At 40.2% G+C, this 14,431-nt stretch overlaps 1 protein-coding gene across 1 annotated transcript in view; it reads right to left on the reverse strand.

Annotated features, from left to right (window-relative positions):
* LOC145348875 (protein diaphanous homolog 3-like) overlaps positions 1 to 14,431 on the reverse strand; it is a 527,933-nt gene that overhangs the window by 105,004 nt on the left and 408,498 nt on the right. The window contains exons 24-25 of the mRNA XM_080196908.1: positions 8,346 to 8,509; positions 7,608 to 7,743 (exon numbers count right to left, since the gene is read on the reverse strand). Coding sequence (XP_080053034.1) covers positions 7,608 to 7,743; positions 8,346 to 8,509 — 300 coding nt within the window. The remainder of the gene's footprint in view (positions 1 to 7,607; positions 7,744 to 8,345; positions 8,510 to 14,431) is intronic.

Below are 14,431 nucleotides of genomic sequence, written 5' to 3' on the forward strand. Positions count from 1 at the left end.
TCATTTGGTCTTCAAAGAACCAAAAGAAAGAATCCTCAGGCCAGTATTACTTCTCATCTGAAAGGATTGGTTAAGAATACGTGACTTGTTTTTTGTTACTCTGTTAGTAATCTGACTAATAATCTAGTAACAGTTTGTTTCATTTCTAGAATTCATCTTGTTTTGTGAATAAGTTTGCCTGTGTTTGAGGGAGTAGGTGTTTCGTTGCCTTTAATTTTCAATTGTTGCGTGGATAAACAGTTGTCCTTTCTTTTGATTTAAACTCACCATAAAGCCTGCTTATTGCTATTCCTTAAAATCCACAACACTCAAAAGGTTTAAAACATACTTCCTAAAAATATATCTTCTTGTGGTCAGCTGACAGGTGAGAAAAAAAGGGGAAAAGTTATCCTACCAGCTCTCCCTGATATTAATGGCTTGGGTTAAGAGGCTATAATTTTAACATTTGCAGCTGACAAAAGACTTGGAAGGACTGTAATGAATAATGTATGAGAGGTAGATAGTGATAGACTTTAAGAGGACTTGGGGTTGGTTGAATGGATGGATACTTGGCAAATGAAATTTAATGCAGAGAAATGAGGAGTGATAATATAAAACAAAGGAAACAGTTCTAAAGGCAGTGCACAGACAGAGGGACTTGTGGATATATTGTTGAAGGTGCAAGGACAGGTTTTTGGGCTTTATAGAGGCATAGTCTACAAACATAGCAAGATTATAATGGACCTTCATAATATATTGGTTTGGCCTCAACTGGAGTATCTCGACAAAGACTGGGCAATGTGCTTCAGGGAAGGATAGGGCGACTTTAGAAATGGTACAGAAAGGGATTATGAGAATGTTTCCAGGGATGAGGGACTTCAGTTATCAGATAGATTGAAGAGGTCAGGGCTGTTTTTAGAGAAGGCTAAAAGATCTGATAGGATGTGTTTTAAATCAGGAGGACTCTAAACAAAGTTCCCATTGGTTGTAAGGTTGAGAATGAGAGGATGCAGAATTAAGGTGAGTGGCAATCCAACTAAGGACCACACAAGATGCTAGTAGCTTTCAAAAGGGACTTGGAAGACAACTGAAGAGAACAAATGTGTAGGCTTATGAGGAAAAGCAAATAAGTGGCACTACTTGAATTGCTCTTCATTGAGATGGCATGGACTCCACTGGCCCCGAGGCCTCTTTCTGTATTGTAACCATTCTAACTCAATAACTTACTGGACAGATTTCCAACAGGATTTGGAAAATTTTATGCACAGGTTTACATCAATGATGAATGGATTGATGGATCTGTTATATGATACATTATTAGATGTATCATGTCAACTAACTAAAAAAGCAACTTGGCTGTGGAAAAAAATGTTTTAGCATCAGTTAATTGTCAATCAACTTAATAGTTGATTGTCAGCTTTGAATAAATCAAGTGATTTCATTGTTATTTGTGAACTACTGGTTTGTAATCATTTGATATTCTTATCTGTCTTTGATTAACTCAATAGATATTGATTATTTGAGTCAATCGGATGTGATAGGCGCTTGGCACAAGTAAAACTTTCAAGCATGATGGACATTTCCCATGCATAGAGTTGCGTGCCAAATGTAAGAATAGGAAAATATTAATAAACATAATCTAAGAAAATACTCATGACAGATTAATTGTATTTTTCTAGACTTACTTATTAAATCAGTTGTTTTTATCAATAAATCTCACTACACAAACCAGAATTTTCAAAATTGTTATCAAAAAGCTCTAAATGTAAATGTAAACAGATAATTCAGAATAATTCATTGTCATTTGAATTGGCCACCACCTACGTTGTCGCAAAGTGTGTGACAAAGAGGATGCCACAATGATTGATTTTTCAATTAAGTTAAATATATTTTCTCCACATTAACAGCATTATAAGGTTTTGTACACTGGTAAAATCAAACCAATCGATTAGTATTCTCTGCAGAGACCTTCAATGGCATACTTGAAAAAAATTAGTCAATGCCTACTAGTATCTTGTAAAGTAGTGATCTGCATTCAGTGAAAGGACGTAAACTAAGTTTTTAATCCAGGAGCTGAACTGCCATTCCAGCACTGAGTTGCTAAGAATGGTTTGGAAAACAACCTGATGTAACATCTATTAACCAAACTGTGAAATAAGTTAGAATAACGCAAGTGGAAAAACCTTTTCCGTGCTAATGCTACTGCTTTTGGTTAAGATCCTTTTTTCAGTTTTCCCCTTACCTCTATATCTACAGTATTTACGATATGGAGGTAAAATTCTTCACAAACTATTTCCATTGCTTCCTTCCACTTGCTTAATTTCAAACTAAAGGTCTAATCACTGAACAGGCTAACAATGGATCTGATAAAAATTCCACCCTGGAAATGTTAACTTATTCTCCACAGATGATACCTGAACTGCTGAGTGTTTCTAGCATTTTCTATTTTTGTTTCAGATTTCCGGCAATTTTTTTGTACACTGCTAGCCATTTTTAATCTCAATCCCCTGCCAATTCTGCTTGGTATTGATCTCTGCAAGATGCGCAAGAGGAAGTTGAGGAAATTGATCCTTAAAAGTTAGTTGAGTAGCTAGCTCAGATGGTTGGAGCATGGTGCTAATGTTAATAAAGCCCTGCAATGACTAGTAAAGCTTTGCATCCTGCAAGCCAGTGTAATACTCATTGCCCTTTTAGTTTTGCAGGCACAGGCAGGAAATAGAGTTGAAACCATGATCAGATCAGCCATGATGTTATTGAAAGACAGAGCAAATTCAAAGGGCCAAGTAGCCTGCTCTTGCTCTGATTCCTCATGTTGTCACCTCTGCTTTCTATGTAGAAATGTCGAAACAACAGGACATTAATATTACATGAACATCCTCTGACCTTAATAAAACTTCAGCACCATTCAGTATTATTCAACAATTTTGGATAATACTTAATGCAATGTATGCTTGCTTTGTTCAACTATAAATGTAAGAGTTAACTGATTATCAGATGAAGTATATAAATCATGTTGTGATAGAATATTATTTCCTGAACTGAACACATGCTAACTTCATGAAGGATAAAATACAATATTTTTCTTCCTCTGTGACACCTTCCTCTGAAAATTCTTTTGAAATCAGCTAGATTTCAAGCGAGACAGCATCACAGAGGGTTGAAAGCTAGCTTGCAGTGAGATGATTAAAATACGTAACACAAAGATTCTTTTTTGCAGCCAGCAGTGTGTAAAACGATTTATATCATGTATAGGACCTGAATGTGCTGTAATTGTATTCCTGAGATAATGTGCATTCAGTAAGTTAAAAGGCCTTTGCGCTTCTGATGTTCTGTGTTAATTAAGCTTTGTAAGCAGTTTGTTACATTTATTAAAAAATAACAATGTTTTGATGTAACAGATTTTCCAAAATCGTACTGAGATAGAGTCAGAAGTTAACAGCATGGAAACAGGCCCTTCAGCCCAACTTGTCCACGCTGCCCCATTTTTTAGCTCCTAGGCTAGTCCCAGTTGCTCACATTTGGCTCATATCTCTCTATACCCATGTTACCCATGTAACTGTCTGAACGCTCTTTAAAAAGACAAAATTGGACCCGCCTCTACTGCTACCCTGTTCCAGACACTCACACCCTCTGTGTGAAAAAAATTGATGTGGAGATGCCGGCGTTGGACTGGGGTAAACACAGTAAGAGCTGTGAGTTTACTATCAAATAAATCGGTTGGGCTTAAACCTGGTGTTGTCAGACTTCTTACTGTGAAAAGAATTGCCCCTTTGGACTGTTTTGTATCTCTCCCCTTTCAACTTAAACCTATGCCCTCAAGTTTAAGACTCCCCTAGCTTTGGGAAAAGATATCGACTACCTAGCTGATCCATGCAGATCTAATCAGGTAATACAAATGTTGAAATTCTACTATCCCACCTGCCATGGAATCGATGTATCCATTGACCTAAGGCAGAAATTTCCAGTTTTGCTTGAGTAAGGGCACAGAATCCCACCCAGAGAATCCCAACTGAAAATGCAATATCCCAAAAGCAAAATACTGCAAAAGCCTGAAATCTGAAAAATAAACAGAAAATATTGGAAATACTCAGCAGGTTTGGTTGCATCTCTGGAAAAAGAAACAAGAGTCAATTATTCAGTTTGTAACTGTACATCTAAGTTGCTTTTGGATGGAAGTTTTGAATGAATTGTTTTAATTTCTCCATTGATCGTCTGGATTAACATATTACAGTTGTACCAATGTTACTACTTACTAAATAAATATTCTTTTTGAATACAGAAAATATACTTAAAATTGTAGGACTGAGATGTGATGCCTAACTGCACATAATTACTGAACTCGATTTGCCCATGGGGGACGGAAACCGGACAGAGAGTTTTTAAGATGTCCCTGGGCAGTTGTTGAAATGTGCGACTGGAAAGGGTCTGGTAACAGAAGATGTGCATCCTGAAAGAAACATTTACTGGTAGCTTCAATGCTGCTTTTCCCACCCACCATTAGCCTTTGCCAATCTACAGGAAAATTTTGCCTTGGAGGCCTTTCCTAAATGTGATGTGCTTATGAAGAAGTTCTGCTTTGAAATTTGATAGTTTTTAAAATCCTCATTTCTCTGTATGAATTGGAAAACAGAGAATATACTATATGTAACTAAATCAAAAATCTGTTCTTTATCAAGTTGAAAGGACAACACTCTAAGTGATCAGAACTTAAAATACAAGATATGAACATGGTAAACTTAAATATCACAGCTAGCATCTTGATATTTTTATATTGTTAACTGATACTGATTAACATTTAAGTCCCATTGAACTTTCAGTTTCTAAATACAGCTTACTATAAATTCAAAGTTTTTTTGTACTAGGAATTTTGAATGATTCAATATGGATGCCAGGTAATTCAAAGTGGCATGAAGAGAACAGATGCTGAGCCATAGAAAGAAATTAGGAGTTAGCAAATGGTTAAAACATAAGACCTGAATTTTCACGACCAACAGGAAGTGTCAAAGCACTTTACACCCTTTTAAGTCCTCGGGTGGAATTTTATGAGATTGATTCTAATTATCCAGCTAGCATGAAAATAGGAGAGTTCCTAATCTGTTTTTTTTTTGGGCAAGTTTTCATGCCCAATCTTATGCACTTAGTCATTGAAAAAGTGGTGCAGACTGTTTCTAACTGCTGCAGACAGTGGGCTGGACTTAATTCACCAGCCAGCCTACAGCAGACCTCTGATTCTGCACATGCTCAATGGCAGGGATCAGAGACAAAGCACTGTCAGACCTCTGCTACTGCAAGCAGCCTCAACCAGCTCCCCCTCCCCCCACCACAATTGCAGAGGCCTGCAGCTGATCACGAGTCCCTCAATTTGTGGGCATCTAGCCCCTCACCACCGCCCAGACCGATCCAATCCGATCCAGTGGCAGTGGGCCCCACCCCCTCCCAATTAGGCCACCTTTTTAATACCCAGCCGCTGCAGGCCCTGCCTGTTCAGGTGCCGCCCCAATAATGCCCAGCCCACTTCAGGCCCCACCCCGATAATCTCCTCCATAGGCCTTGCTTCCTGAAATTGGCAATGTCCATTGGGCAATGTGCCTGTTAGGCATTGCCCAGTTGCCTGGTTGTCATTGCCAAGGTGCCAGACTGACACTGCAGAAGGGGCACCTCCCCTGTGCCTTGGGCCTTCCCGGGAGACCTCAACGGCCTCCAGTTCCACCAGCGAGGCCAACACGACTGTTCCCTGTTCATGGGGAGCAGGTGTTTTCATTGTTGAAGTGAACCTCTCACTGCGAGCTAGGAAGGCAATTGAGCGCTGAATTCACTAAACACATTCAAATAAGCATTTCACTATATTTGAATAAATTATTTCTGGTGAGAGGCTGACCTCGCTGGAAATCCGACTCTCATAAACCACTAGAAGTTAGTGGACAAGTACAAACAACAATTAAACTGACCAACAAAATATTGGTCTTTATCTCAAGTCGGAACACAATGGTGTGAAAGTTATGTTCAAGTCATATAATACTATTTAGACTCCATCTGGAATACTATGTTCAGTACTGGGCACTGCACCTCAAAAGTCTTGAAAGGGGTGCCAATACCAAAAAGATACAGAGATCAAAAGGGTTGAATTTTGAAGACTGAAGGCATAGGTAAGGCTCCTGAGTATGGCTGATTAATGAGTGGTCAATTTACATTGTTTAAGATGATTCAATGAATTGGTAAGTTAGATTTAGAAAAAAGCTATCTGCTGTGGTAAGAAATTTCAGAACAAGGAGGTCTAGAATTAGAGCAGGACCATTCAGGGGGTGATGCCAGCAGGCACTTCTTCACACTAAGGGCAGTAGACATTGTGGAACTGTATTTCACTAAAAAGATGCTCAAAATTGAGGTTTGATAGATCTTTGTTTGGCAAGAATAGTAAGGGTTAATTAACTGAGATGGGCAGATAAAGTTGAGATACCCTTGACTTAATTGAACGCTGGAAAAGGTTCGAGGCTGAATAGCCTACTCTTGTTTCTATGTTATTAGATTCGCATTCTAATCAGTAATCTCTAAACTGTCTGTGCTTTATATGCTCTGTCTGAGGCCAGAACTCTCCATTCACCTGACAAAGGGGCTAACCCCGAAAGCTTGTGAGTATATTATCAAATAAATAGGTTGGACTAAAACCTGGTGTTGTCAGACTTTTCACTGTGATTAGAACACTGGACAGTGCTGCTCCTTCATCAGTGAGCAATCCAAAAGCTTGTGATTCCAAATAAACCTGTTGGACTTTAACCTAGTGTTGTGAGACTGCTTACTGTGCTCACTCCAGTCTACTGGCAGCATATCCATATCCTGATCTTCTTAGTTCAACAGAAAAAGAGCTTGTTTGTGATGGAAGTGAGTAGTTTATTGACTGTGCTAACGATGGGTTTCGTATTGACATCTACTTATTTAGAGCTGCTTCACCTTTTGGTATAACCACGGAATGTTAGAGACAGGATGGCTGTCTCACAGTAAAGGTGAGAGAGAGGTGTGAAACATAGTTAATTGTATTGAGGATTTGGATTCAAAAACTCTGTCAATCTCATGACTTAAAATGTGTTATAGTTCTCAGTCAACATCACCAGTTATGGTGAGCGTGTCTAAGCATAAACATGAGATTTAAAAATGCTTGCTTTTAATAATTCTATAAGATTGAGAAAATGGTCAGATGATTGGATACAAATTGACTTTTTCTAGTCAAAATACAATTTGTTGCCGCTTATATTGAGTTAGAATCAGGCCGAACCGTGCTTGGGAATTGTCCTGATAGTTCATTTACATTGAGCACAACATCCTCAACTGATTTCTCCAATTTACAATGTCTGAAATTGAATGAGAAATGGCTACAGAATATTGCCAGAGCAGATGTGCATTATGTATTTGAGAAAACTAAATAAAGTAGAATCTGTCTGACTTATTAGCAGAGTCCCATGAAAATGCAGTTCATCTACAACTAGGATGAATTCAATCTACCTTTTCTTGATAATCAAATCATCATGATGCACTGTGCACACTCCAGCAAATTAGGTGATGACGGCCGAAAAAGATTGAATACATCCTTTCTTTTCCTGTTCTTTTTAATGGTTGAATGTGTTTTTTTTTACCTGAATTCTTCTCCAGCAGATGCCTTTTCTTTTGCAGCCGGTCCCGTTTTTCTTTCTCAAGTTTCTCTTTGGCCAATTTGGCGAGTCTCAGTTTCTCTGCTGCCTCTCTCCGCTTTGTGTTTTCTTTGATGGCTTGCTTTAGCAAAACAAATTAAGATTAAAAGATGATTGTGTTGAATGGGGGAAGCATGTTTGCAGGGGTGAATGGCCCACCTCCCTTCCTGCTTTTCTGGAGAGATGTCAAAGTTTAAACTGTGAACAAAAACGGGGATAGCATTCTTTGTGATTTCATTTGTGAGGAAATAAACACCTCTGTCATAAATATTGGTTTCAGTTACTCAGCATGTTGAAGGGAGAACAGTTTTGAATCTGATTAAAACATGAAGGCAGGCTTGTATTTTATATTAGAAGCATAAGTGCTAACGAAACTGAAGCTCCATGATGCTCTGAAATATATTCTTACGGCTTTTCTTTTCCAAGCACTCAAAGCAAAGTAACCGTGAAGCTTAATCTGATAAAACTCTTTAGTGAGCATGACTGAAGTGTTACATTAGTATCACACACACGTGCACACACACACACACAAATATATTCATATGGTCTTAAACACTCCTCTATTAATAAATGTAACTGAACAAATCATTACAATAATGCTATCACAAAGTAACTTCTCATAAGATAAATTTGAAGTTCTTGTTTCTTAGTCCTCACAGGGTTTCATATACTACATGAACATACCATGAACATAGTTCTGAAGTTACTGATATCACTAAAAAGCTCCTCTACTGTCACTTTCTGTGGATTGATAACAAAATAATGCATCAAATCATGGTAAAGCTTCTCCATATTTTTGTGCATGTTGGCCAGTTTATGGTACTCTTCCTGGGCAAGTCTGGCAAATCTGTGATGTATTGTTAAGGAAATGTCGAGTTGCTATATGAAAGAGAAAAAACATGAGAAATAAACAAAATTATATGCTTGTAATTTTCATCATTTCCATTCACCGCCCCCCCCAAATTTTTTCTTTTATATAATCTTGTTGAAATGCGAAAAATATCAAACACTGATTTAATAATATTGACACTACAAAATTAGGCTCAGAGTGTTTCCATGTCTTGCGTATTGAGCATTTTTTAATACAATAAGATAGTCTCTTTTTAAATGAATGTCTATTGCTTTTCTTTCTAAGGATTGTTGTTTCAAAGAGACTACGATGGTCAACCTGTTCAAGGCTTTGGTGAATGGTGATTTGAAACCAGTCAATTGATTAAGTTTTTCATGATTGCAACCTCACCACTTTACCTCCAAAATGGAAAAACACTTGGATTTTTCTCAATTTATTGTCAAACCTACCAGAGTTGAAATAGCATACAGAACATTGCAAATGCAGTCTATAGTGTTACAGATTTGAGTTGCAATGGGATTTAGCAGGTTGGTAGGTTTGACAGTGTTTTCTGGGTCTTGATTCAACACAGTACTAGGAGGTGGGAGCAGGGGGATATCATAAGCATCACCAGAACAAATCATTTTGCAGTCTTTTCCTGTATATTGCACACTTTATTTTTTAAAAATCAGCACAAATGGACAAAGGAGAAAAAATACAGCATTGGCACATACTAGCCATTACCAACAAACAAAGTCTTAATGGTTCAAGTTAGGAACAGTATTTTTCAAGATATTTCTATGTTACACAGAGGAACAAAAACATTGGAAAATACTAGGAAAAATAGTACTCTTTTTATCTGGTAGGCTGGCTCTGACTTTTAGAATTCATTGTAAAGAAACAGGGCTGGAATTTTACCGGCACACCTGCCCCAAAATTGGGGAGGGCAAAGTTCGCAGTCCGGCTTTCTTCATTGGCCTCAGGCGGGATCTTATTAGCCTCGCGTTGGTGAGGTGGTGAAATTCCAGCATAAATTTTTCAGCTTTTGCAGAAGGAATAGGTGTAGCCTATAGTACTAATGGTTATTAAGAAAATAAATTGGATAGCAACTTCTAGCGGCTACATAGTTAAAGGTGAAAATCAGAAAATTGATATCCGATTTGTGCTGCGCCTCCATGACCTTCGACACACTAGTATCTTGCCAGGATACTCGCCATCCAAGCAAATGAAGGAAGTGAATTTGTGGCACTTACGCACTACCTACAAGACCGAGTTAATTTTTAACAATGTGATTATTCTTATTTAAATTAAAAATAAACAGAAGCTCTAAGGCAATATCTAGATTATTACCTGACCCACATGTAAATTGGCATAGAGCAAATAAAGTTAGAGAGATGAATACATGGAAAAAAGACTGGTATGGGAGAAATGGGTTCTCCCATGCGGCATGGCAGCACAGTGGTTAGCACTGCTGCTTCACAGTGCCAGGGACCTGGGTTCAATTCCCGGCTTGGGGTCACTTTCTGTGTCTGTGTGTTTTCTCCGGGTGCTCCAGTTTCCTCCCACATTCTGAAAGACATGCTGGTTAGGTGGATTGACCCGAACAGACACCAGACTGTGGCAACTAGGGGAATTTCACAGTAACTTCTAATGTAAGCCTTACCTGTGACTAATTAATAAACTTTAACTTTATTTACTGCCAAACAACATCTCTCGCTCTAAACATTTACTGTTACAATCAAAATCAAAACTTTCAGGTTTTAAATACTGTTGGAGGTTTTGAAAATGTTTTCTTTCATAGATAGAAAGCCCAGCAGGCGGTTTTTAAGCCTATTGAGTTGGGGCCAGCTTTATTAACTCCAATCCTGTTAGGCCTATTCTCTTGCTCTTCTCTCATGTTCCTGCAATTTCTTTCTTCTTGCATATATACAATTCCTTTCTCAAGAAAACTGACGAATCCATTCCATCACCTCATTAAACAATACTTCCTACATGCTGGCTACTCATAGTGTAAGAAAGTTTTTCCTCACATCACCTCAAATTTATTCATCGATCATGTTAAATCTGTGCCCTCTAGTTACTGAATCCCTACAATGCAGAAAGACATTCGGTCCGTCTAGTCTGTACCAACTCTCCGAAAGAGCATCTTATTCAGGTCCACACTCCCAACCTATCCCTGTAAAACCATGCACTTAGCATGGCAAATCCATCTAACCTATATGTCTTTTGGACTGTGGGAGGAAACCGGAGCACCCGGACAAAACCCACACAGACACAGGGAGAACCAGCAAACTCCACACAGACAATCACCCAAGGCTGGAATCAAAGCCAGGTTCCTAATCACTGTGCCATCCATTATCAACCCTTCAGCTACTGGGAACAGTGGGCCATTGTGTTCTCGGAGTGGCAGTCAGCGTCGTCAGATTGCCACTTTGTACCGACAAATCTGTGCTAAAATTCTTAAGCATCTGTCTCATCTGACCTTTCTGACTCAAACAGGTGAGATTCAGACAGCACATGGGTCCCTGGGTCCAGCATCAAAATGTAAAAGAGGTAGAGAGAAGGATGACATGCTCCCTTGTTTACAGTACTAGCTGCACCATGCAGGTGCATTTAGAAGTCCCATTAAAAGTAACAGGACAGGGAGAGTGATCAGGTTACCATGTTAGATTTTGGGTGGTGGTTGGTAGAGGGAGGTGTCAGACATTTGGGGATGAGTGGGGTCAAACATTTGAGGGATAGATGGTTGGGTTGGGGAGTTGGAGTTAGGTCAGGTTGGGGTCGGGGGTCAGGCTGGGGTCGGGGGTCAGGCTATGGGGAGGGTTCAAGTGTGGTTGCAGGAAGGGGAACATCGGTGGTGGGGAATACTGTGAGAGGGGTGGGGGGGGGTGCGATGGTGATTGTGTGGTCGAGTTGGGAGTGTGGAGGGAGAGTTTCATGCTGGACTCTTTAAAATAGTTATGTTGAAGTTAGACGTGGTTTAATTTCTTCTAACTCTTTCAGAGTAGCTATTAACACTTCAGAGCTGTCTGAAGTTAGCAATTTAAAATGGTTTGTTGGATAGTTCCCAGCCTACACAATTGTCCAGGGGAAGTTAGCCCTTCTGGACAATAGCCATGTAAACACTTACCAGAGAACTTCCGAGAAGGATTTTCCAATGCACCATTGAGGTATCCCCCAAATCTGATGCTAGGGAGCCAGGAAATTATTGGGCATTTGCTCTTCATTCACTTTATGGGTGGATTCTCTGATCACACCTGTGGCTGCCCTGCTGCAAGTGTTCACTGTGGATTTGGTGTTTCAGCCAAAACTCCATTTACTTTCAGTGGCACCAGAGAATCCCAGCCGTGAATGAGGACAGAGATTTTCGAGATTTATTTTTTGTTTGTATGCGCTTTAATCAAATCTCCTGTTCTTAGCCTTCTGTGTTCTAGATAGAACAAGCCCAGTATCTCCAATGTTTCCCAATAACTTTCATTCTTGGAACCATTTTAATAAATCTTATCAGCATTTATTCCAAAGCCTTTAGACTGTCTCTAAAGTGTGGTGTTCAGGATTGGATATGTTACTCCACTTGCAACAGAACCAGTGTTTTGTATACATTTAAAATGATTTCCTTGTATTCCATGTCTCTATTGATAAAACCCAGAAACATTAATTTGTCCTGCCACATTTCAAACTTTGTATACAAATGCTACCATGTTTCTCCCATCTTGCATCCTCTTGAAGTTTACATCATTTAGCACGAATTGTCTCGCCTTCTTTATTCTGTTATAGTTTATCAACTCATACTTTTTTGCATTCAATTTTTAACTTCCATGTTTTCATGCATTTCACAGGCTGTCCTTGAACTCTTGAACTTTACTATCTTTCTTCACTGTTTGCTACACTTGCACATTTTGTGTTATCTGCAAATTTTGAAGTCCAAATCATTAATGTATATCAAAAACAGTAACTGTCCTAATACTGAACAATGGGGAACTCCAATATATACCTTCCTTCAGTCTGCAAAATAGCCATAATTCATTTTTTTAAATTCCTAAGTCAAATCTGGCTCTGCGTTGACACTGCCCTTTTATTCCATTGGCTTCAACTTTTCTAACAAGCCCAATATGTGGAGAGGGAGAGTTAATTCTAGCCTTCTGGAATAGTTGTTCAGTTTCAAAATCGCAATTTAATTATTTCTATCTCATCAGACAAAACTACATGTCACACACTACAGAAGTGGCAGGGGTAGGCACATTGATCACAGACAACCCTTCTGCCAGAAACAATAAGGAATCTGTTCCCTTTCTACTGTTTAATTTGTGATTTGCTGTGTGCTAAAGTGTAATACCTTTCAAATACAACTCTGGGGGTGGGTGGGGGGCAAAGGAGGAGGAGAAGAACACAGAGATTGGAAAAAATGTCAAAGAGTGGAATTCCATGATCAAAAAGATGGAATTCTGCCATAGGTGGAAATTTCTCATCCCTGTTAGAACTAGTGGGACACAAACATAAAGGCTAGAATTCTCCTCAAAAAATTCTAAGTGTTGAATTTGCGTGAAAACTTGGGTAATTCACGCTGTTTTTTTACCCCCAGTGGGAGTTCAGAGAAGAACCTCCCACACTCTGTACACTGCAGAGGCCGCCAGTGTGAATCTCATTAAAAACTAGTAGGCGGGCCTATCCCCACTGGAGAGGCTGAAATCAGCAGGCTGAGTGGGCTACTGTGCATGCATCAATCTGTCAGTGCTGGGATCAGCATACGCACAGTGGCTCCACACTGCCGTCTCCTGATTGCTGACCAGCTCAATCACTGGCCAGCCTCACAACCCCCAGATAGCTGGCCCTCCACCTCCCCATGGCCCGACTGCAGGACTCCCAGCCATTTCGTGGCCAGCCCCAAATCACCCTCTCCCGACCTAACCGATCTCTTCTCCAATTCCACAGGGCTGAACCCCACCCCCTGAAGTGCTGAACCCCCCCAGAAGACTGACACCGCCCCCCAACTTGCCCTGATTGCTGCTGTCTCTCCTTTCCCCATCAATCCCTATCCAGAGTGGCAGTGGATCTCCCACCCCCACCAATCACTCCCTAGAACCCACTTCCATATGCCCCACCCTCTGGCATGGCCCCATACCAGATGGGCAACGCCAAGGTGCCTCAGGGCATTGACACTTTGCCCCTTGGGCAATGCTGGCAGATGGGCTGGCACTGCTAGGGTGCCAATGCCCAGGGGCACCCCCACTACCTGGCCCTCTTGGGGCCACCGTTTGTGCTCCCTTCACTCCAGCAGGGTTGGGCCGCTAATTCCTTATTAGAGGGGAGCTACTCTAAACAACGCTGGAGTGGCGGTGGGGGGGTGGTGTGAGTGACATGGGTAGATGCCTGCGGGCCCAGAGACCTGCTAATCACATTTAAATTCTATGCAAATTACCATTTAAATAGTCTTTGTGCATCCCCATATCTGATGCAGCTGGAAATCTGGCACTGGGAGAACGCACGCACAAACATGGCAAATTGGCTGACGTGAGAATGTCCCAGCTCACTGCACTAAAAAATTAACACAACAGGATGGGCAAATCGCAGTTGAGGTTTTGGACAAGAGATGCAATGTAGGGGCAACGTGAGGGAGAACCCTTTTTACATAGCCAGCAGTAACTTGATGTCCACGAGAGAGGTGGAACTAGAGATGATCAATGATTTCAAAAGTAAATTGCATGAGTACTTAAAGGAATAGGCGGGTAAAGTGGAATTATGGAATTGCTGGATTACTGTACAGAGAGCGAGCATAGACTCAATACGCTAAAGACCACCTCCTGTCCTGTAAATGAATTTATGACTCTAAGCAGTATAGGGGCAGTCTGTAGATGCGCATGAAATGGCAAATGGAATTTAATGTTGGCAAGTGTGAGGTGGTCCACTTTGGTAGGAAGAATGGTAGGAAGGACTATTACTT

Source organism: Carcharhinus amblyrhynchos, chromosome 10, assembly GCF_965287045.1.
Source record: "Carcharhinus amblyrhynchos chromosome 10, sCarAmb.v2.hapA, whole genome shotgun sequence".
NCBI lineage: Eukaryota > Metazoa > Chordata > Chondrichthyes > Carcharhiniformes > Carcharhinidae > Carcharhinus > Carcharhinus amblyrhynchos.